Source organism: Sesamum indicum, linkage group LG5 (assembly GCF_000512975.1).
Source record: "Sesamum indicum cultivar Zhongzhi No. 13 linkage group LG5, S_indicum_v1.0, whole genome shotgun sequence".
In the NCBI taxonomy this organism is placed as follows: domain Eukaryota; kingdom Viridiplantae; phylum Streptophyta; class Magnoliopsida; order Lamiales; family Pedaliaceae; genus Sesamum; species Sesamum indicum.
Genome location: NC_026149.1, coordinates 3404852 through 3427628, shown reverse-complemented (window position 1 = coordinate 3427628; position 22777 = coordinate 3404852). Strand labels below are relative to the sequence as shown.

General features: G+C 35.2%; 4 protein-coding genes across 13 annotated transcripts; 1 reads left to right on the top strand and 3 right to left on the bottom strand.

Annotated features, from left to right (window-relative positions):
• On the bottom strand, positions 231-4691 carry LOC105161864 (RNA cytidine acetyltransferase 2-like). 6 transcript variants are annotated; one of them, XM_020693744.1, is made up of 14 exons: positions 4378-4688; positions 3704-4247; positions 3514-3604; positions 3264-3316; positions 2791-2937; positions 2679-2716; positions 1924-1963; positions 1637-1789; positions 1412-1520; positions 1265-1334; positions 1058-1175; positions 752-935; positions 554-646; positions 231-467 (listed from the first exon to the last, which is right to left on the bottom strand). In XM_020693744.1, the coding sequence occupies exons 2-13, from the start codon at positions 3833-3835 to the stop codon at positions 579-581; spliced, it is 1203 nt and encodes a 400-aa protein (XP_020549403.1). In that variant the 5' UTR covers positions 3836-4247; positions 4378-4688; the 3' UTR covers positions 231-467; positions 554-578. The 6 variants fall into 6 exon arrangements, with proteins under 6 accessions (XP_020549403.1, XP_020549405.1, XP_011077999.1 ...); XM_020693746.1 differs by having other exon boundaries at positions 3725-4247; XM_011079697.2 differs by having other exon boundaries at positions 804-935; positions 4378-4687.
• On the bottom strand, positions 6873-9968 carry LOC105161862 (nucleosome assembly protein 1;2). 2 transcript variants are annotated; one of them, XM_011079695.2, is made up of 12 exons: positions 9747-9967; positions 9672-9702; positions 9454-9549; positions 8828-8920; positions 8652-8733; positions 8510-8571; positions 8225-8409; positions 7943-8120; positions 7802-7845; positions 7424-7622; positions 7310-7327; positions 6873-7206 (listed from the first exon to the last, which is right to left on the bottom strand). In XM_011079695.2, exons 1-12 carry the CDS (start codon positions 9803-9805, stop codon positions 7138-7140), a joined length of 1116 nt encoding a protein of 371 aa, XP_011077997.1. In that variant the 5' UTR covers positions 9806-9967; the 3' UTR covers positions 6873-7137. The 2 variants fall into 2 exon arrangements, with proteins under 2 accessions (XP_011077997.1, XP_011077998.1); XM_011079696.2 differs by lacking the exon at positions 7310-7327 and having other exon boundaries at positions 9672-9696; positions 9747-9968.
• LOC105161861 (DNA repair protein recA homolog 3, mitochondrial) lies at positions 12666-18616 on the top strand. The gene is made up of 9 exons (XM_011079694.2): positions 12666-13034; positions 13543-13600; positions 14321-14538; positions 14708-14795; positions 16227-16399; positions 16498-16644; positions 17044-17178; positions 17788-18207; positions 18303-18616. The coding sequence occupies exons 1-8, from the start codon at positions 12975-12977 to the stop codon at positions 18178-18180; spliced, it is 1272 nt and encodes a 423-aa protein (XP_011077996.1). The 5' UTR covers positions 12666-12974; the 3' UTR covers positions 18181-18207; positions 18303-18616.
• Positions 19848-22767, bottom strand: LOC105162001 (putative transcription factor bHLH041). 4 transcript variants are annotated; one of them, XM_020693679.1, is made up of 7 exons: positions 22342-22767; positions 22090-22218; positions 21906-22011; positions 21790-21804; positions 20974-21690; positions 20488-20892; positions 19848-20016 (listed from the first exon to the last, which is right to left on the bottom strand). In XM_020693679.1, exons 1-7 carry the CDS (start codon positions 22521-22523, stop codon positions 19942-19944), a joined length of 1629 nt encoding a protein of 542 aa, XP_020549338.1. In that variant the 5' UTR covers positions 22524-22767; the 3' UTR covers positions 19848-19941. The 4 variants fall into 4 exon arrangements, with proteins under 4 accessions (XP_020549338.1, XP_020549339.1, XP_011078203.1 ...); XM_011079901.2 differs by having other exon boundaries at positions 19851-20016; positions 20488-20895; XM_020693680.1 differs by lacking the exon at positions 21790-21804 and having other exon boundaries at positions 19849-20016; positions 20488-20895.

The window sequence follows — 22777 nt, the reverse complement described above, 5'->3', positions numbered from 1 at the left end:
CTAGTTTGGGCGACATAGAGATGAAGGCCTCTAAGGTGACCTTCAATAATTTGATTCTGGAAGGTCTCTTAACAGAGTCCTTGATGAGATAGTTTTGGAATAAAAATCTATACATTTATTTTTATCTAACACTGAAAATGAAAACATAAACAAGCAGGCATACTGGACTCCAGCATTCATCATTTTAATTTTCTTTATCTAAGTTAATAGAATATATTCATCCATTTGCCAATAAAACCCAAATCTCATTTGATTGATTAATGTAAAATCCAACAAGACCAACCATGCAAACCACTTTCAAGAAAGTTCACACACACAACTGAAATGTCAATAACTGCATACCCAAACATCTGTTGTAAGAGAAGTTAGTACTCAGAGACAGATGATGATATGTAGTCAGACTACAGAATTAATGTCAAACTGAAATCCATTTTGCATGAATTCCGAATCTCTTCCTAATCCACAACCTGTCCACAAATAAGGGTAAAAAACAACTTCAGAAGGGATGAATAAGTTAAATGCTTCAGCACACAATTATTGAAAAAAATACTACCTCTGGTAATAGCCCATATACATAGTCAAATGCCGTCGCAAGAGTCTTTCCAAGTGATTGTCTGATGTCCTCTTCTGATAAATTCATGATCCTCTGTAAAATCAGTACTACGAGCACTTACTTGAAGGTGGTTACTTAAAAAAGAATCAGAGAAGACTGAAGATAAAAACTCTGCAACATGATTTTTAAGGTATGCACCAGCTGCAGCTGGAAGAAAGAAACTGTAACATTGTTTAGCGTAGCTATTGACCATTATCTCATCAGTTGGACGAAATTGCAAACCACGAAGCAGCAACAGAGACCGATCAACTTCAGACAACATAATGGGAAGGACAGCATTAAAGTATATGTCAGCAACTTTCCGTATCACTGGATCCATCACCTGAAGAGACAAGAACAACTGAACCTTTACTAGCACCACGTAACATTCATGAAAGCTGCTGCATTTTGAAATTTTCTTTAAAAATTTACTTTAACTTCATTTTCAATTCACAATTACTTCACCTCTAGACTGACTGGTGCTCCTCGATTGATAGCAACGATTATGCGATCTTCAACTTCATTCCAGGGCCTCTCTTTAAGAATGGGTGATCTACAGCTATAAAATTCCATTTCAAGGATCCTGCAAAATATTGAATCAGCAAAATAGATGCCTCAACTATCCAATGGATGTTATATAACTATCATAGAATGCAGAAGCAGAAGTATAACCTCGCGGCAAATGAATGATCTACGGAATTCAGATCGCCGGACAGCCATTTCTTAAAATTATTTCGAGCAACTATGAGAGCACAAGTATGAGTCTGAGCATTAAATTGGACAAAGTAAAAGAAACGCAGTAGTCGAATTAGAACTTACGTGAGAATAGCTGAGGGTGAGACCAGAAAATATTTGCAGCAACAATTGGCTCATAATCATTCAACCACTTTATCATGGCACAGACTACCTCTTTCTTATACTTTAGATACTAGGATTTATCAAGCCATTAGATTTTTCATGCAAAGATAAGAGAAAAATGGATGTTGTGTATATTAAGAAGAATCCGACATTCTAAAGCAAATAATGCATCAAATTAACTGACACCTTAATTTTTCCAATGATGATTGGTGAAAAACCATTTGACGTCCAATGATCAAACAGAGCTAGATTCGGTTTGTCAAATACTCCCACATAGTGTACTAAAGGCCAAGTTCTTGTCTGAAGCTGAATGAAAATATGGCCTTCTAACTCTGGAATCTGCTTATATTACGGGAAGAGGTACCAATATTACAACAATAATGAAAAAGTAAGTTATGGCATCAAAACACTTGCTTATATGTCGTTATGCCTCAATTTCAGGGTACACATGGAGATATTTAACCAAAACATACCAATTGTAAAGCATCCTCTGCTGCATCACCATTGTAATATCTGTAAGCATGTAGAAACATGGGAATCATTTGGTTGTATGAATATAAAAGCTATCCAATAAAATGGTATGAGCTGTCCAAAGGATTTTTGAGAACAGAACAATAGTTAAGAGTAAGATTAAACGTCTATAACCATCTAAAGTGAAGGTGATGGATGGAATAATCAACCCAAAAGTTGATCAACCGCGCCAAACATCCCAGACAATAGTTCATGTTAGTTATACAAAATCATTCAAATTACTTGTTAATATATATACTTCCATTTAGTTTTCCTGTTAATATGTAGTAATGACGACTCACATTATTCAGTATCCTGACATGTCCTAGACTATTGTAAAGGGGAAGATTATATTAAATCTATTCTTTTGTAGTAATGGTGCTTCTATCCTACGCAAGCACAAAAACAAATATGTAGTAATGGTGCTTAATAAGCACATCCTCATTCCCAGCAGCACAACCAGGTTATCTCAATGCTGGCAACAGGGATGTGATGATTTGCCTGTTTTACTCATGAAATAGGAAACAAAATGTATTTCACGAAAATTTGCAGGCAATGGAAATATCAAAATATTCAGATTATGTTATCTATATAAAAGTGATCTTTAGCACAATCCTAAGCCCTCTCTTTACTGAATTAATCCAATAGAGCGCCGAAATACAACAGTCATGAAGAACTATATATACGCAACATAAAAAAATCAATCAACAAGGTGTACCTTGTCATTAGTTGCACTGCAGTATTTGCATAATCTTGCTGAGGATTAGAAATCAAGGTTAATTCGTGCTATAATACCAAGTCGAAACATTCAGCCATCCCAGAAGTCTTACCTCTACTGCATACACTTTCAGAATATTTACTCCAACAAGTTCTGGAAAATCCAGGTTTTCCGGCATATCCCGGAACACAAAGAAACAATCAGAAAACTTTTCACCACCTAAGTCAGGAACATCTGCGATGTTTCCTTCCACACAAACCTTAATTCAAAAGGTAATCACGTCAGAAGAAAATTCTTCATATTTCGACAGCCACCCTTTCTGCTGATTGCTACTTTAGTCCCTTGTTCTATCTCCCAGCTCCTAATTAAATCTCTAGCAGAAAACTGCAGATAGTGATGAAATTAATTCCCCCCAGCCCCCTTGCTTGACCGAAACCAAGATAAAATGAATAAAGCTTATAGATATCAATTGGAAAAGCACTATATTGTCAATCAGACATGCAATCAATATTCTTCTAGTTTCCTGATTGCTAGCCTGTTCAGCTATAAATATGACAAGTCACTGAAGAAGTACAAGCCAAGAACCTGAATCCCAGAGTAGATGATTGGTGTATCTCCATCCCAATTCACCACAGGACCTGTACAACCAGTTACAAAATCATAAGATCCATTCCTAATAAAAGTAAGCAGCTCAAATATTGCCTTCTCCACCACATACATGGAATAATCAGAACAAAAACATCAAATGAAGAAAAAAGAACACAAAGAATGGTATTCTCCATCTTCAGAAAAGAACAAAAATTAGAATTAATCTACCACTAAGAACTCAATGTACCAAGAAGAACGTAAAGTTCATGCCGCCTATTAGCAGCCATTATTTTCAACATTTCTCTATTTATTTCACCGTCACTGACATCAGACAGTACCTATAAGAAACCAAAAAACTAAAAGAAAATTAGTGATTCGGTACTCAATCTCAAAAATGCAAAAAATAAATAAATAAATTGTCAAGGTGCTTAATTGACATTGAAGAAAGACTCATATACGTCTGGCTTTGAAAGAAGCTCCGTAATATTGACCCTGTACAGCCGGCAATCTTCCAGCGGCGGAAGTTCCTCTTGAGAGTTCGAATTTATAACAAAAATAGAAACCGCCATTGTTGATAGCTTCCAGAGGAAGGAGCAACCGCTTTCTCTCTCTATGTGTGTGTGTGTGTGTTTCGGATTACAAGAAATGCAGTTCCTGTAAATCCATTCATCATATACAGATCAGGTGAATGTATATATACACACATATGGGCGGGAGACTTGAATCCAGCTCCCAACTCCCTAACAGACTTTGTACACTTCAGCTAACGAACATAACGTATTCTGCACTACTAAAAGCGTTAAACAACTTTACAGACAAATGTATAGTATGAGATGGTGATGATCTTAGGAACACTGAGCTTCGCCTATTGGTATTGTTCTACCAGAAATAATCGCAAGGTATTTGGACGAACTAAACTGGATATTAAAGGTCTTCTACCACTCCAAATGCTTTGAGTGTTCTCTCAGGTATAGAATAAACCTGCAAAAGAACACAGGGTTTTGAGTCAGGCTGGAATTGGTTCCCACGTTAGCCTTTTGATGCTCAAGTAAGTATGAGTGCAAGGTATCTCGAAGAAGGAGAGTAAGAGTTGGAGTGACAAAAGTTGTACTTGATGTTGGAGAGCCAATATATATGTTGGATTGTATGCAGTCGGCTGTACATATCCTCAAGATAGCGACAAAAGGTGGTCCAAGGAGCGAAACCTGTTATGCTGTTAAAAAGTAATTGTGGGATTGTTTGTACCATACTATGTCATTTTCACTAAATATAGAGGTCTGCAAGATAGCTTGAGACGTAGGCAATGAAGCCCCTTACTCATTTGGGGGATCTTTAGCCTTTCATTCTAGTATGCATGATCTGATACCTTGAGTGTGCATCGTGTTCCCGGTATTATAATCAAAGTGGGGAATCCCAAGAAGACAAGAAAATTGGATGGAATGATAGGAGGGAAATAGGTGTAGTATCAAGAAGAGGTCCCACTCGTACGTGTGCAACATGCATGAGTCAAGGGCAGACTGAAAAGTGCTACGGGGATCCATCTCATTCAAATTCCAAGTACATAGAGCTAAAATTAAGATGTTTTGACTACTTTTTACAGTTTTTATTTACCTTGCTTTAACATTGTCTATTTACCTTGTAGAATCCAAACATGAGGAGACAAGACGTCAGGAATGTACATGGTTCGACAAGGGCAAGTCATGAGGCTGAGTCTGAAACAGTCCAATCAGTAAGTAAAGTCTACAGTTTTCTGTACATTTTTTAATTTATTTTAGTAAGTATCATTTATTTCTTCTGTATATGTTCCCACCGTTTCCATCCTAGACCATAGGATCTAGCCCCACTAATGGGCACACAACAAACTTCACAAGGCTCGTAGTCTCCTTAAGAATCAAGATCTTCAGAAACCATGGGTAGAAAAATGCCTCGAAGTGCACGGGCTGAGTTGGTTCAGGATTGACACGGTCCAACTTAAAAAGGCTCGATCCACTATTGTTTATGGTCGGTCTCGAGAAGGCTTTGAGTTCACTTTTAGACCCATGCCGGAACCAAGTCCCACAACCAGGCCCACATCACTTTTAGAGGCAATTTTCATAGTTGTAGAGGCACATAAAATAGCCTAAAAAAATCCATGTTGTTCTAGTGTAAGAACGATAATTATAATAATATAAGGGGTTTGAGTAAATAAATTCTTATAAGTTGGATGATAAATTAAGTATATATTTAGAAAGTTTAGTTTGTCAGAAAAATAATAGAATGAAGATTTGTATTTCGATAGAAATGAAATATTAAAAAATTATTAAAAATTGTACTAATAATATTTAATATTCTATTTAGAAATTACGTTATTCTCAACATATTGATTATTGCAATATAACTTCTTATAGAATTCGGAAATTAAGTAGAGGACTAAATAATTGTTTATTTACTAATGGTGATAGTCGGTTACGTGTGTATGTATATACTCCACAGAGACTAAATTATGTGCATAATTACATGTATAAATAAGATATATTTTAAATATAATATTTAAGGAAAATATAGTCATATCAGGCGAAGAGGGTGATACAATTACAACCCCTGTTCCAGTTCCTCCAGCCCATGTTCCAGTTATAAGAAGAAGTGATGAATCTTTTAACTCCGAAACACTTGCTTCTCCTTTACATAATCCATCTCATCTCAACAATTTAATCAATTTAGAACAAATCTTTGGCCAATTAAGAGAAGAAAAAAAAATCATGTTTGATCAGAAGCTAAATTTTCTATGGTGGGGAAAGATGCATATGCATAATAGAGGCAGTTTAAAATTGAAAACCTTCACCGCAAATAAGACTTTTGAGTACCGGAGCGGGAAAGACATTGCTTACTCAGCAAAAAAAGAAATGTCAACAGAGTGCCAAACCTTGGAATAAAAAGCAGTGGGAATGTGGTTGGTTCGATTCTTATTGATGGCACCGCAGGGGAGGTATTAATTTCATACGTATGCTGTATGCAATTCAATGCACAATCCATTAACAGAGATAAAAAAATAGAGAAAAAAATCTTTGGCCGACAGCAACATTGAGGTTGCGTAAAATCGTAAATCTAAATCCTCATCACTAGTAGAAACACAAGCGTAGATCAGTGTTGGTTATAACGTGAGGAAGCAAGCAGGTCTGAAGTCAATCTCCTCTCCTCAGCTTCTTTATGTTCCTAACTTTTCAAGTCTATCTCTTACATAACTCCAAATCAAAATCGAAGTCAAAATTCCTCACCGGACCACTTGAAATAAATCAGATAAAATATGTAAAAGGCAGTTGTTGGCTGTCTATTAGTACAAAGGCCTTCCGTTTTCACTCTTTTCTTGCTTCATAGAAAGAGACAAGTCTGTCTTCACTCCGGGACAGAGTAGCCCACATGCACATGCAACAGAAAATACAGAGATATGGATTATGTCCTGGTCCTGACGTTTTTCACCATTTTCCATTACCACAGCCAGCGCTGCAGCTCATAAAAGGTATTTAAAAAAATGCATTACAGAATTCTCACTATTAGGATACACACGGGTGTGTATCCGTACTACCAGACTTCCTACTCCCCAAATTGTCCTGGTATGAAGTTATCACCTCAACAAACAAATTGCTCCATAGAAACCAAAAAGGCCAGAAAAATCACATGACAATGATATAAATTTCAACTAATGAACAGAAAAATCGAGTAAATACTCTAAAGGCGGCCCATAAATACACAGATGTATGACTCAAAACTTGCCAGAGCTAATAATCAATCTCATATGTTCTACTTTAGAGAAAAAAAGAAAAAAAAAATCTTTGACATGTTCCCACACAAACGAAGCCACAACAATGTCGCAGTCTCACAGCCATAATCAAAGCTACTGTTGCTTGCACTCTGGAGGCCTTTCACCCTGCTGCCCATCACCTGCGGGTGCTCTTCCACTCTTCTACATATCCCATCAATTAAATATTCAGTCAGGATTTCCAAATTTTACCAATACAAGAAAGAAAATAAAAAGGATTAAATGATAATGAAATAGAGAATCTCACCTTGCGCACAGCTGATGGCTGAATTGAAAATGACAAAACAAAAAACAATCACTTTCATTCCAGATTACTAAGGGTATAAAACAGAAGAAAATAACATATACAACATTACGTTACCTTTTTCCTGGTCTTGCTTTCATCTTCATCCTCCTCATCATCATCATCTTCCTCGTCTTCTTCCTCATCCTCCTCCTCATCATCATCTTCTTCATCAAGATCGTCCTCATCATCTTCAATATCACCATACTCATCCTGGGCAGCCTCTCCCGTGAACCATGATACAGCATGAGGAATGATTTTGTCTCGAATGGTTGACCTATAAACAAATATAATTTTAAACATTTCACAAAATAATAGATTCTAGCACATCAATACAGCAAGCAGGCTCTGAGATAAATGAGCATTTGCAAGAATGATGTAACACCATAAAATCAACGCATTACATCATAATAATTGTAGTGCAAAAGATGTAAAGACACCTTTATATATACTCACCCAATGTCATAATCTTGCTCCATTAGATTTTGGAGTTCCTCAGCCTGCCAAGAAACAGAGAGAATCCTTACGATCAAAATGATACAAAAAAGAAAAGAATATATAAAAAGCAATCTCATAAACTAAACACCCCATTCTTACAGCATCTTCATCAATATCATCATCCTCGTCAGGAACTTGGGGTGGGCTAAAAAAGTTGAAGAAGCTTTCACATTGTTCCGTTTTAGTAATTGGCTTGGCATTTTTTGATCCTTTCTTTGGCTTCTTTTTCAGAATTTTTTGTGTCAAACATTTTCCAGGATACCACTCTATCTCCGTCCTGCAGAGTAAGTTTTCACAGTAAGAAAAAATATAGCTTGCAGCACTCATTCAAAACCATGAAAGAGAGAATTCTACAATTATATGGACAGAAAATATAATTACCCAATTGCTTTCTCCAAAATAGGTTCATCTTCATCAATCATGTGATAAGTTTTAGTCAAAACAGAGTTCTTGAAGAAAGGATTGGCGTCGAAGAAAAATTCAAGCTTGAACCCTTTGGGGTTATCAATTCTGGACCACTTTATATCATTGAGGAACTTCAAAGCCCCTTCATCACGCTCAGAAATCTGTCCAATATAAACAAAATTAAATTATGATAAGAACAAAAATTTCACCTAAAATTCCATCAGGAAATAAAAAGAACAAGGGTTTTCAGGAGCAACAAACCTCTTCAGCAAGCACCTCATTGTTCTTCATTGCGGTGAGCCAGAAGTCCGGAACTCCTTTCTCTGCATGATTTGAAAAGCTTAAAGATACAGACTCCTATCAATAATATCATGTTCCAAATTGATATCAAACATTCCCTCACCATCTCCGTCTGCCTGGTCTGTTGCCTCTGTATCATTTATAGCTCCTTCAACCTCAACCACACCAGTTACAATTTCGTGTCTCTGCACATTTAAGACATAATTGAATTCAGTAACAAAACCAAGACTACTCCTTGGGGAAATAAAATGTGTACAAGCTTTCAGATGCCAGGCACACCTTGGTATAAAGTGGTTGATACAGCTTCTGGTATTTAGCTTCAAGTGCTGCTCTTTCCTCGAAAAACTTTGCCTCCAAATCATCATGTTGAGACTGCAAAAGTAGTGCCAACTAACACTCAGTATAATTCAATTTAAAGGCATGAGAAGAAAGGGAAGGATGTTCGACATAAGATGAACCTAAATCAAAGAACATCCTGATAACAATATATAGCAAGTATCCTTTGTTTTCCTTGGCTCAATCATTTCAGAAATCTATTCCCCAATGACTGATGAAGATAGACAATCATTCTGTCCATACATTCAATGTCACCCAGCTACTAGGAAGTAGTCTAATAGATTTCGCTGTACATGTTTCAACAGCAAAAAGTTTTGACCACTCTTTTCACAAAAATAACAAACAACTCCCAAACGGCACAGCAACAAACATACATCTCTATATATATACGCTCAATTACAAATAAACACCTAAAACGTTTAAGCACTCACAATCACCCGCCTTCCAGCTTTAGCAACAGAAAGTTAACTTTTTTATATGACATGATCATATTTCCAGCCACAAACATCAGATACACTCTCTACCCAATGCTAAAAGATAAAGAGGAAGGAACTAGCGAGTTAACATGCCTGGATTTCCCTCAGCGCATCAACACGTTTCCTGACATTGGGGGATAAACTCTCCAGCACATCCGAGTGCTTACCAGCAAGATCCTGAAGTTTATTCTGCATCATAAAACGTCAAACAGCAAAACAACGTTTCACTATCTCCAACCCCACCAGACACTCAAGAACATCTGAAGCAACAACACCAACTATCACACCCAAACAAAAACAGAGGAACTAACCTTTAGAGCATTAACAAGGTCAGCTCTGTCCCAAAAACAGATCCACAACCAATCAATTCAAGAATTTCCAGACACGAAGTCTGCTCACCAGTGCTGAGATCAGCGACGTTGAAGCTGTCCTTGTTGCTGCTCATTCTCGTGAGGGTTGCAGTTGCTGACCAAAAACCCCAAGCGAGAGAAAGCAAAAACCCTAACAAGGGGGGCAGTAAGCGAGGGAGAAGTGCTTGTAAGCGGAGGAGGAGAAAGAGATACGATAAAAGAGGGGAAAAAAAGAGAAAAGGCAAACAAAACCTAGGGGACTGGAGGGTATTTATATCTAGCTTACTAAGGGCGTGTTTGGGTTTCCTGTTTCCGGCGGTTTTTCAAATTTTTAGAGCGCATTGGGCTTCAGACACTATAGCCCATTTTTCTTCTAGAACTCGTTGATTTGATTTGATTTTAATTTTAAATCCAATAGATTTGGAAATTGTGATCTTTGTCCTTGAAAAACATTCCTTCCTATAATCTTTTTATGCCTAATTTATCTTTATATATATGCACACGTTAATGCATACAAAAAGATATATCTTTACTGTTATAAATATAGTTTAGCTAAAAAATAATTATTTCACCTGCAATAAATCAGTATAAATTGAGAGTAAATATCAATTATTCATTCAATTTTTTTACTAATATAAACAAATTCAGCTTTGCGCAACACACACGTACCTAGTTCCACTAAACAAAACAAAAAGCATAATTTAATGGATTAATAACACTCAATGAAAGTCGGTGATAACGTAATATTGCAAATGAATAAATTACCCTTATATAAAAAAAATAATAATTTTTTACCTCTTTATATTTTTTAAAATAAAAATAATTTACCTTGTTAAACATATTATTAAAAACACAGTGTGGGCTTGGAATTAGAGAGTTGCAGCAAGAGACGACACTTGGCCACATAGAAGCTATTAGTGCGTGGTTATGCATGCAATGTAATACCTGGACCTCTTATTATTATTATTATTTTTTTTATAAAGGTAATTTTCATTAAGTAAAAAAAAAAATACAATAGTACAATACAATTTACTTAATTTAAAATGTTAAATTTTTTTTTTTACGTGTTTTGTTTTGAAAAGTGTGGGTAGGTAGATTTTGAAAAAATGACCTCTTATTATTTTTTGGGTGTCTACTTTAGCCCTAATAAAAGATGATCCTGGAGCTGCTTGGCACCTAAAAACTAATGAAGGTTTCAGGCACCCTCTCTCCTATCACTCCTGGAGCTAATAATATTTCATATATGTTGTTTATTTTTATTTTTTTATAACATAAATATGATCTACAACAAATATCTTTATTCTAGTTTTCCCACTTAAATTATTATAAATATCTCATTTTTTTCTTAAATATAATTTTTTAATATTGTTATCAATTCCTCGCTACTATATAATATAATTAAACATCGATACGTAAATTAAGTATTTAGTCAATAGGCCCAATGAAATCAGTAAATTAAGTATAGTAATGATTAAATCTAACAAGTATAGTAATTTAATTATCCAACTATAGTATTTATAAATCAAATGTAATATTTAATTCAACACTAATTTAAATAATCAAATTTATAAAATTTTTCCATTAATGATAGATCAGTCAATATAAAACTATATTTAATAAATGAACTAATTGAATAACATAATTATATAAATTAATATAAATTTAAAACAAAATTTTATTACCTCTGTCCTTGTTCCTCCACCTAGAGAAAAAATTGCAATTGTCTATGTTGGTGTGAACTGTCATTTGTAATTTATGTACATATATATATATATATATTATTTTTATTAATTTTTTTACAATTTTTAATTGCGTTCTACTTAATTTCTTAATTCATATAATTTGCTCTCAAATATTATAATAAACTCTAATTTATTTAGTTCAAGTTTTAATATTCTATTTTCACCCTCTAATTTATTTATAATTAAATCTATATTTTGTTAATAATTACTAATTAATCTCTCAATTATTTATAAAATCATACAGACGTCACATTATATATATATTGTTTTAACTCCTTAAAAATATAAAAAAAATATTATTAGATAAATGTTAAATGAGGGGTAAAATTGAAAGATTATGTAATTTTTTGGCGCTTACAATATTTTTCATTCAAATTCTAACAAAAAAAAAAATTACAATTGGAGAATAATGTTCAACTAAAATTTTGAAAATTTTACCGGAGAAAGTATAATTTTATTTTTTCAATAATGGTATCGTAAAATAAACTCTAATATTTATCTATATTTATAATAATTATAAAAGGAAAAGTCTCTGTACTCACAAACGACGGTTAATGACATAATTGCACTAACTTTTTGTAAAATCAAAAATACATTTCAAGATAAAAATAACTAATTTATTTAATTTTTTAAAATTTATATTAATTAATAAACAATTATTATCTTTTTTCTTTTTTTGTTAATATAATTTATTAATTTATATATTTTACTCTTAGTCATATCATATTTTAAAACACAAAGAAATAGTACCGTACAAAAGTTAGTGGGGAAAAATATTATTTTAGTCCGCTAAGTATGCCTAATTTTAATTTTAGACCGATAACTATGTTCATTTTTATTTAGGTTCAGTAACTTACGAAATTGCTTATTTTTAGTCCTTTGACAGATTTTTGGACAATTTTATCCCTATGCAACTTTTGAAATGCAAATTTAGTCCATATGCACTCAAAGGGATAAAATTATCCGAAAATTTGTCAAAGGACTAAAAGTAAGCAATTTCGTAAATTACTGAACCTAAAAAAAATGGATATAGTTATTAGACTAAAATTAAAATTAGGCATACTAAGCAAACTAAAACAATACTTTTTCCAAAGTTAGTGATATCAAATGAAATCGTGTTTGAGATTAATTACATTGAGGCCCCAAACCAGACGTGCGGGAACAATAACCATAGATTAGAATTTTCAATTAATTAATAAACCCTTTGGTCTCCAGGAGCTCCATAAAACGAGAAGTTGAAAAAGGAGGGAAAACCCCTCTCTAAACCCTAAAATCCTTCTCCTCCCCTACATACCCACACCGTCCCCCTCTCTTCCCCGCGTGTGAAATACACAAACAAGTATGGATTCTGAATTCAAGTTTGATTGTTCTTGGTGCTGAGAAATGTTGGCATGGAAATCCCTGGTTTTGAAGAGGGTTGCTGTTGAGTGGGGTGAAACTGTGTACTGTTGCGAAGAAGGGATTTTTCGTTCTTCATTTTTGTATTCCTGACCCTCTTTTCCTTTTTCCATTTGAGTCGGCAATGGCACGGCTTCTTCGTAGCTCTTCTTGTTTGAGACGCTCTCTGTTTCCTCAGTTGCAGGTTTGTTTTATTCTAGTTAGTTCTGTATTTTTTGCAATATTTTCTCTGCCGCTATTCTTCTTTTCTGTTTGGGATGGATGGCGTTTTCAGTAACTCAAAGTGAGAATAGCCTGATAGGGTGTGATTTATACATGATCGGCCAAGACATTGTTTCGTTTTTTACTTGAAGATATGCAAGTCTGTGTATATGTTTTTCCCCTTTTCCCTTCTCCTGGATGTCTATATAGTTAGAAAACTTGAACTCAGAATTTGGGTTTTATATTTCCTTGTTAATCATGTTGCAGCAAATGCAGATAATGGGCCATTTCTTGTTTAGCTATTTATTTCTTTATTTTCATTTTCTTCAAACCTGAGGAGAATATATCTATTGCCTGGAGTGTGACACTCTTCGGATGCCTGTTTTTCTCTTTTTATATTGAGTTTGGGAGGCGAAAAAATGCAAGGGAGAGGGTTCAGATGGCCGTTAAATAATTCAACACTTTTTATCTTGGTTGTATTGGTTTTGCAGGAATCTAGGAAGGGAGTACTGGAGACTTCTACTCAGCTGCGAGATTTCTCCACAAAAGGTACTTAAAGTTTCAGTACATGTTTGTGCCCTGTAATTGTCATATTGTCTTAACTTGCTTAACAACAGTTTTGCATTTTGGATCTCTTACATCTTTATTTAGCATGGAGTAGTTCAATATATCTCGTCTTTCTTCTTTTGATAGAGTGCCATTGAGGTCTTGTATTAGGAAACATTCCAAAAAGAACTGGAGTGGTTCAAGTAATTGCTTAAATGCATATTACTATATCTTTTTGTATTTTACTTTTAGACGTGACTTGAAGTATATTCACACGTTTTCTTGTATATTTTATATATTTTGCTAGTATTTACAGCTGGATAATGTAATCTCTTTTTCCATTGGTTGATCTTCTTATTTTCAGTTTATCTTTTACAATCATTTATTTCTCCGTTGGTCTTATATATGTTAGATATATAACATATATCTTTCATCAAGTGAATTAAATGCTTGAGTTTCTTACTATGCAATGTTCTGTTTCTTTCTGTTATTGCCAATGATTTTTACAGTACTTGAAGTGATGAAGATTAGTTTCTAATTCATGGTTACTCAATGAGGATTTTGTGTAGATTCCTTTTTGTAACTAGTGATCTATTGCCTAGCGTTCCTGTAGTTCTTTGATTAAAGGATTTTCCTTTTGTTGTTCCTTCCATTATTTCTTTGGTCCATATGTTTGAAAGTTTCAGGAGTAAGTTTGTTCCACATAATTCTGTCTATCTGAAGGTAGAAGGAAATCAAAGTCAGACGCAAGTGATTCTGGTGAAGAGAATATGTCCAAGAAAGATTTGGCACTGAAGCTAGCTTTGGATCAGATAACAGCATCATTTGGAAAAGGATCCATTATGTGGCTTGGTAGGTCAGTTGCTCCTAGGCAGACTCCAGTAGTATCTACTGGATCATTTGCTTTGGATATTGCATTGGGAATAGGAGGACTTCCAAAGGTATCTTTCAATTTTTTTCCTTAAGTGAATGTGATTGTCTTGTACGCTGTGGATCACTACCTAGTGGCACACGACAGACTTCTTGCAGTTAACTTTTCAAGAGGTGGCAGTTAGATTTTCTTTTAGTTTATGCTTTGTGTGGTGTCACAAAATTTTTGAATTCTATCAGGGACGTGTGGTGGAGATATATGGCCCAGAGGCTTCTGGTAAAACAACTCTTGCTTTGCATGTGATTGCTGAGGCACAAAAACAAGGAGGTCAGTCATTGTCCATGTTCTACTTCCATGAGTCTTGTGTTCTTAAGTCTTAACCAAAATTGTTGACCAGCAGTTTGCAAAAGTAACAATAGAAAGTCCTTCTTGGACAGAAATAAGGAAGATAAAGAAGCTCCAATTTCTGTTTTTTTTACTAGCTTCCCAGAAGATAGGGACTTGCCCGCTGATCTGACATTTAAAATCTTGTTATTTCTACATTGTTTGATATCATATTATTTGGTATTGTATGTTTCTGCTAGATGATCTTTCAAGAGCTTTCCACACATTTGGATATATATTTAGAAAAATCACCTTAGAGAATGTGTCTAAGCACTGATTTCTTTCTGCTGTTGTAATTTTTTGAAATCTTTTATTTCTTTGATTCAATATTACACATAATAGCAAAAGTTCCAAGGTATCACAAAGGAAGAAATTGATGGTAACTTAGGCCATGATTTACTTGTGTTTGACTTCTGAGGGAGAAAAATATAGATTCAAGTTTTGATCAACAGTCATTTACAAATTTCATATCTATGAGCATTACTAATTTCATTATCTGATACTTGAATGTTATTTATCAAATAAATTTGAAAATGATAAATTTCCTTAGCCAACTAACTCAAGTTGTCTATCAAACTACAATTACTTTATGAACAAATATATTATATCATAGATGAAGTTGAATTTCATTTTAAACTCCTTCATCTACCTCGAGGACTCTTTCGAATGAGGAATTGAATAAATATGCTTGTTGAGATATTGGCAATAAAATTTATCAAATTAAGATTAGTTATTGTAGCTGCACGTGCATATACCCGTGCTTAGATGAGTAGCTTCAGTGTTTTAGTTTTTTTTGCTTATTATGTACGAAGGGACTTTTTTCCTCTTGGTAGTCTTCTGGAAGACAAACAATAAGTACTTTGGTGAAAGTTGAAGCAATTTGAGTATTGCCTTCAAATTTATCGATGAACCCACTAGAAGAAATCACCTCTGTCCGCAAAGCTGGCTTGTGTAGGAAAAATTGTTAGCCTTTCCAATTGAGGTGCATGCTTGGTTTCCCTATAACGTTCAAACATTTACATATTAATACAAGAGAATCTTAAAATAGAGGGAGTAAGAAAAGCAATGTCTCAAATCTTTGCGCTCTATGCATAAACAATCATCTGCACTTTCATGTATTTTGGAAATTAAATCACGAGAATGAGAAAAATGAGACTTAAGTTAGGCAGAAAGAAGGCTTCTGTTAGGGATGCTAGTAGACATTAACAAATATATTTACACATACATGGAATTTTTTATGAGCTCATCGACAATATGTATTATCAGAAGTTTTGGTATTTGTTATTTTATTTACCTAAAAAGTTTTTGGTTCGTAGAGGAAATGATATTGGCGCGCCCCAAACTTATGTTTCTGCTTGCTTTTGTCCTCTGTAGGTTACTGTGTCTTTGTGGATGCTGAGCATGCTCTTGATCCAGCTTTAGCTGAGGCGATTGGAGTAAATACTGAAAATTTGCTTCTCTCACAACCAGATTGTGGTGAGCAAGCTCTCAGTCTTGTGGATACCCTAATCCGGAGTGGTTCAGTTGATGTGGTGGTTGTTGATAGTGTAAGTAAGATGATATGGTTTCTGTATGTCATGGACTGGAGCAAATAGATTGACAATCTTTTCTTATTTACATTGTATTTTCCAATTTTCCCTGTTAGGTAGCTGCTCTGGTCCCGAAAGGTGAACTTGATGGTGAAATGGGAGACGCACACATGGCAATGCAAGCAAGACTTATGAGTCAGGCTCTTCGCAAATTGAGTCACTCATTATCTCTATCACAGACAATCTTAATTTTTACTAATCAGGCATGTCCGAGAAACTTTTAAGTTGCATCTATACCCTACTTAATTGCCTTGAGATATGTGTATGCTGGTTGCTTATTTGCGATTTCTTTGATGTTTCTTGTTGCAGATATCTTGGTATTTCTTTGCCTTAGCATTCTTTTCATTTATATTCCTGGATTTCTTCCTAATCCTTAAATTACCATTATGTTACATCTACTTTCTACTCTATACCAAAAAGTTTGTCGAGGTTGTCCAATTTCTGTGATACATAAGATTCTGTCTTTCGACTGCTAAGGTAAGGAGTGGGTGGTGTTGATCTTGTTGATTGTTAAATAACTTAAAAACATACAATATGCTTTCTGCCTGAGAGAAGAAAAGCTTCTTCATTTTATTTTCCTGATAAGTTGTGTTTAATTTTAGGTGCGATCCAAGCTATCCACTTTTGGAGGATTTGGCGGTCCCACTGAAGTTACTTGTGGTGGGAATGCCCTGAAATTTTATGCTTCAGTGCGCCTCAATATTAAGAGAACAGGGCTGGTCAAAAAGGGAGAAGAGGTATGAGTCTTGCTCATATTTTGTGGGATATCTAGAAGTTCATGCCGAATTTTATTGATATAAGATAGCAGCAATATTTGGGTTGCATGTGAATGGATCCTAGATCTGGTCGAATTGTACAATGCTTCTTTTGGTATGGTCTCACATAGCCAACATAGAACCACTTCACTTTTTATTGATTTCGTTCAATATTTATTATTCTGTTTCTCAAAATTTATTTCAAGTCAAAGGACAGGTTGCTCTTCTCTTTTGGAATATGGATTCTTTAATGAAATTGTATTAATAATGATCATTTTGCAAAATTATTCTCCATGTTTCTGGAAAAAAATTAATACACATAAAAATTTGGAATATCTTGGATCAACATCATCAGCACTTCCGGGTGCTTTCAATCCATAATTATCAAATGTGATGTTGACTTTGCAAGTCAAACTCAATGAGAAACTTATGAGAATGACATTTAGTTTTATGTTCTTTTTTACTCCTTTGCATCGTTCTATTCTGGCTTATTGACATTTATTTTTCAAAAGAAAGGTCTCATTTGATATTGTTGATTATAATAAACTGGGGAGATTCCTATTAAAATAAATTAATCTGTGTGTTCTGCAGACTGTCGGAAGCCAAGTCGTTGTGAAGATTGTAAAGAACAAGCACGCACCTCCATTTAAAACTGCAGAATTTGAGCTTGAGTTTGGTAGAGGGATTTGTCGGGAGGCTGAGCTCATAGACTTGGGATGCAAACACAAGTTCATCACAAAGGCTGGCGCATACTTCTATATGGACAATCAGAGCTTTCAAGGTAAGGATGCTCTTAAACGATTCCTGGCTGACAATGTAAGTGCAAGAGACGGTCTCACGGAGAAGCTCAGACAGAAGCTTATAGACGTTGAGCCAGAAAATGAAAAGGAGTCTATTATTGGGGCTATAGACAGAGATACCATTGAGGAGGTTGCTGCATCTGACACGACTGATGAAGAAGTCGTTACTGCCGCTGAGGCATAATACAATGCAGTTACTTCCATCAAGAAGGTATCAGATGTTATTGTCCTCTTCATTGTGAGAGCCGCTTACATTGCTGCATGATATCTGCGATTGACTTCTAACCTGTTGCTGTATATCGATAGACATCGACAAACCAAATTGATGTGGAGTTCTCCAGCACAGTCTTGGTACCTATTTGCACGCAGTTTTCTTCAAATTATGGCCTTGCTTGCAAAATCCTTTTCCAGATACATGTGTCAGGTGATGTAGATCAAGAAAATTGTGATTCCAAAGAAGAGGTGGTTGCCCGATTTTTCCTTAGTCATGCGTTGGTGATGTGTGTTGTTCAGCTGTATTGTATGTGTTAGAAGACAAACTCTGTATATTCAGAAATGTTAAATCTATTAAGAAAGATCATCAATGGTGATTTATGGGGAAAGCCACCTTTATCTTCTAACAGACTGTATCTTTCTCATTCTTAGTACTTAAAACTGTGCAGGAATTGAGGCTGCTATTGATTGACACCCCCCCCACTCCCCCCCACGTATATGAATCCAATGGAAGAATTTTATGGGAGAAAGCATACTGATTATTTCACATTCTGATCCTAATTGAATGCAGACTTTTAGCAAATTGAGAAGGCTATTTTTGAGTTTGATTCTCTCTGTGCCATCAAATGATTATGGGGCCAATTGAAACAGCAAATTGTGCAGCCAAATCATGTGCGGAGAAAATTACATACATCTTCACGAGAAGATTATCATGAAAAATTTGCCATATCGGTAGACGAGCAAATGCAAGAGCTTATGCACTTTCTAAGTGGGTTTTCCATTCAAATTGGGATGGATTTATTGATTTTGAATATTCGGAGTATTGACTCTTAAAATTTTGACTTCGTTAACCTTTTTTTGTAATTTATTCTAATGAAATGTTTATAAATAAAATAATAATGATAAAAAAGAATGAACCAACAAAGAATTAAAAGTTTGCTGGATGTATATGCAGTTGATGGTGATGCCTATTTGGTCTACACAAAAATCTACCCCAGTCAAGATCGGCAGCACATTATTAATAATATAATGCAGATCACATTCTAAAATGACCACAGCAAAAATAAATTAATATTCTTCAATGAATACAAAATACTATCTCCATTCATCTCTCAATATCATGTATCCCATTTGATTTTATTACAAGTATTCTACGAAATTCTTGTTAACTTATGTCTACATGCGTCGCATTCTTGTTAATTTTGACAAAATGTTTGATTTCAAGGATAATTTTTCTTCAAAACCAACAAAGGCTTCGTAGGCAAATACTTTTGAAAGATGTTTTTACTTTTATTTTAAGTAACTTTATAAAAGATGAAAATGAATAAACTCGAACCAGAAAATTAATGGCCATATAACTATTAGTCTAATCCGTTAGGTTTTCATTCATTTTATGTGGAAAACTGACCAAAATGCCATTGTGGATTAAAATTTATAATTTTATTTATTTTTTAATTTTTTATGAATTAAATATATAAATTTTTTATAATTTTTAAAACTTTTTCATTCATTCTGTTTTATTTTTTTATTAAATTTTAAATTTTTTAAAAAAATAAAAAAATACAATAAGGGCAAAGTTGACAATTTCATGCCTCCATTTGAGAATTATATAATTTTATCAATATTAGAGGAGTATTTATAATTTTTTAAATAATAAAAAATATTTATAATTATGATAAATAGTTGTTATTTTATCCGAAAATATATATAAATGGTGTACATGTGGTTGGTGTTAGTGTGAATGTGGTAGGTGATCAACAACTCTCCTCACAGCTTCTTGGAAACCACGCTCCTCAAATTCGTCTCCCTGCACACAAATCAAAATCAAACATCAATCATTAATGTTGTCTTATGTAATCATTAATGTTGGTCAATCTCACTGTATTATGCACAAATCACAAGATAATTATATATTGAACAATAATTTAAATTTCCTAACTTATCATCTATTATCTAAACCTCTATGTCTTAGATATAATTACAGAAACAACTCGTAATAGTAAAAAAATAGGATATTTGATGTATTAATATTGACGTTTGTGGAGATGCATATATAATTTTTTAGAAGTAGAGATAATTTATGTAAATGATGTTAACGTTTTCTATGGTATATGTGAAATTATAAAAAAAATATAAATAATTTGTGTTAAACTATATATTAAGTGATGTAAATGCAATTATCCCTTGTATTATAGCTTTCCTTGTATTATAGCTTTGGTATGATTAGTTGATATCTCACTAAACCAGATATGAATAATAAATTAATTAGATTACGTACCTTGACTCTCAACCTCAAAACTAGCCCATGAACAGGAACTGATTCCACCAGCCTGGTGTTGGATTGCACAGACAACAACCTGAGATTGCTATGCTGATTCAAGAACTCTAGAACCCGAATAACCAAATCCAGCAAGCTGCATTCTCCTGATCTTAACCTCACTCTCAAGTCCAAGAATCTTGCTTCTTCTAAGGTTGATGCTGATGCTGATGAAACCTGTGCAATCTCTACACTCACCGTTTCACTTGAAGAAGACAGCCACCCTACTTCTTCCCCGCCACCTTCTTTTCGGGCGGTCGTCGAGAGCTCAGATTGCAGTTCCTGATTTCTCTTGCTGAGTTCCTCCACTTGGGATTTCAGTGAACTTATGTACTCAGTTGTGCTGCTTAGAACTGATGCCTTATCCTTCTGTGTACAACAAAACCTGATAAGGGATCAGAGTTCAAGATTTGATATGCGGCGTGATGGTTTTGAGAGTTTGTGTACCTTTGATCCTGGAGGGAGTAATGATCGCAGAACTTGGAAGCTTTCGTTCAGCTTCTCTCGTCGTCTTCTCTCTGATATCATGTGGTGCATCTGTGTCGATGTTGGCCGGTCCTGAATCAGGAATTCCTGTCTTCTTCTCATGTTTAAGTTTCTGAAGAATGATATCGATCTTTTAAACATGTTGTGCTTCTGAGATGTTGCTGCAACGGGCGCTAGACCTGATCGGTAACGTCTAAATGCAGCCGGCCCATGGTCGCCTGCAGGGCTAACAGGAGGCAAGTTTGTGTTGGAAGAGGAGGAAGTGGAGGGAGAAGATAAGACAGCAAGAATGGCTTTCGTCATTGCAGCATTTTCGCTCTCTATTGTTGGGAATTGGATGTTGCGGATTTGGCTTAAGGCGTTTTCGGCTTGCGAATGATGGTGTGGACTAGTGCTGATCAGTGCCGGTACTGCTTGTGGGGTCTTTGTGATGAACGACGAGGTTTGTACATTGAATAGAAGTGAGTATTCGCTGCTGTCAACCGATAACGACCTTAGCAATGAAGACGATGTTGAGGGCCGGTCTTGGCTGGTGGGCTGAGGGAGTTCTGTGGGAGCTTTTTGTCTAGAGAAATCGACAGGGAACCAGCTTTTTAGCTCCATTTCCAAGTCTACCCGAGGCTCACTTGATATACCTAGCTCAATCTCTCCCGAGGCGCACCCCATGAACACGACAGTCTATGGTTAAACACGAAGAAAGGCAATAACTTACAATGCTGAATGTAATTATTTCATAGATGAATTCAAGAATCTTGTGGTTCTTAGCATAGGACAAACCTTAATCCCAGCTTCCTGCATTATCAGATCACAATGAGTACTCAAAAGTTAACATAGTCCTCAAACAATCCGAGGAGGTACTAATATTCCGTTCAAGTACTGTTAGAATGTGTTACCTGATAGAACTGCATCTGCATTTCACTCGACAACCGCCTCTCAAGGCCGTGTAACTTCACCTCCATGTAAGGGATATTGTTCTTGAAAGCAAAGCCCGGCACTCGCCTGAAAGTGAAAAAGCAATGAACTTTAAGTTCAGTTTGAATCAACGAAAACATCCCGTCGAATGCCATATATATGTACCCTTGATCGTCAACATAGTTCACTGATTCACAATATGCATTGAAAAGCCGTCTGACCAGGCTTCCAGACGACGGCCCTGGCTGCTGGCTGCTTTCTTCTTGGTAGATTCCATCCAAAAACAGCAAGCAGCTGTGGACACAAAATTGGAAGTTTTGCAAAGTTTTATGATCAATTAGGCCAATATCTACATGCAGACACAAGCTTTCTATGTGTGTGTATGAATACACAGAACATGAATGAATGTAATCTCACTTGGATGGTAGGGGCAAATTAGACCAGAGACAAATGTAACTACATCCAAAGGACTGTGTCATATGTTGGAGAAAGGCGGCACGGTGTGCTTGGCCGAGGAGGAAGATTGAGTCCATGAAAGCCTGTTCTGTGAGTTTAAGGGTTGCTAGGTGACTGAGAGCACTGTGCAAGCTTGCTGACATGTCGCCGTTGGGCCGATGTTTCTACAAACACTCATCTAACCTTAGGTGCAATATGTCCATGCCATGTTTCTGCATCCAGCATAAATCAAACTCTAAAAAAGAAGCAATTTATAGCTGATTAGGGATTTGAAAATTATGCATGATTAGTGGAGAGCAGAGGTTGACAGAAGTATCAGGTAGAGGGGGCAGAGCAGAGGTTGTGAGGATGGCTATTGAAAAGTAGTGGAAAAAGGAGATGGGATTATTCAAGAAAG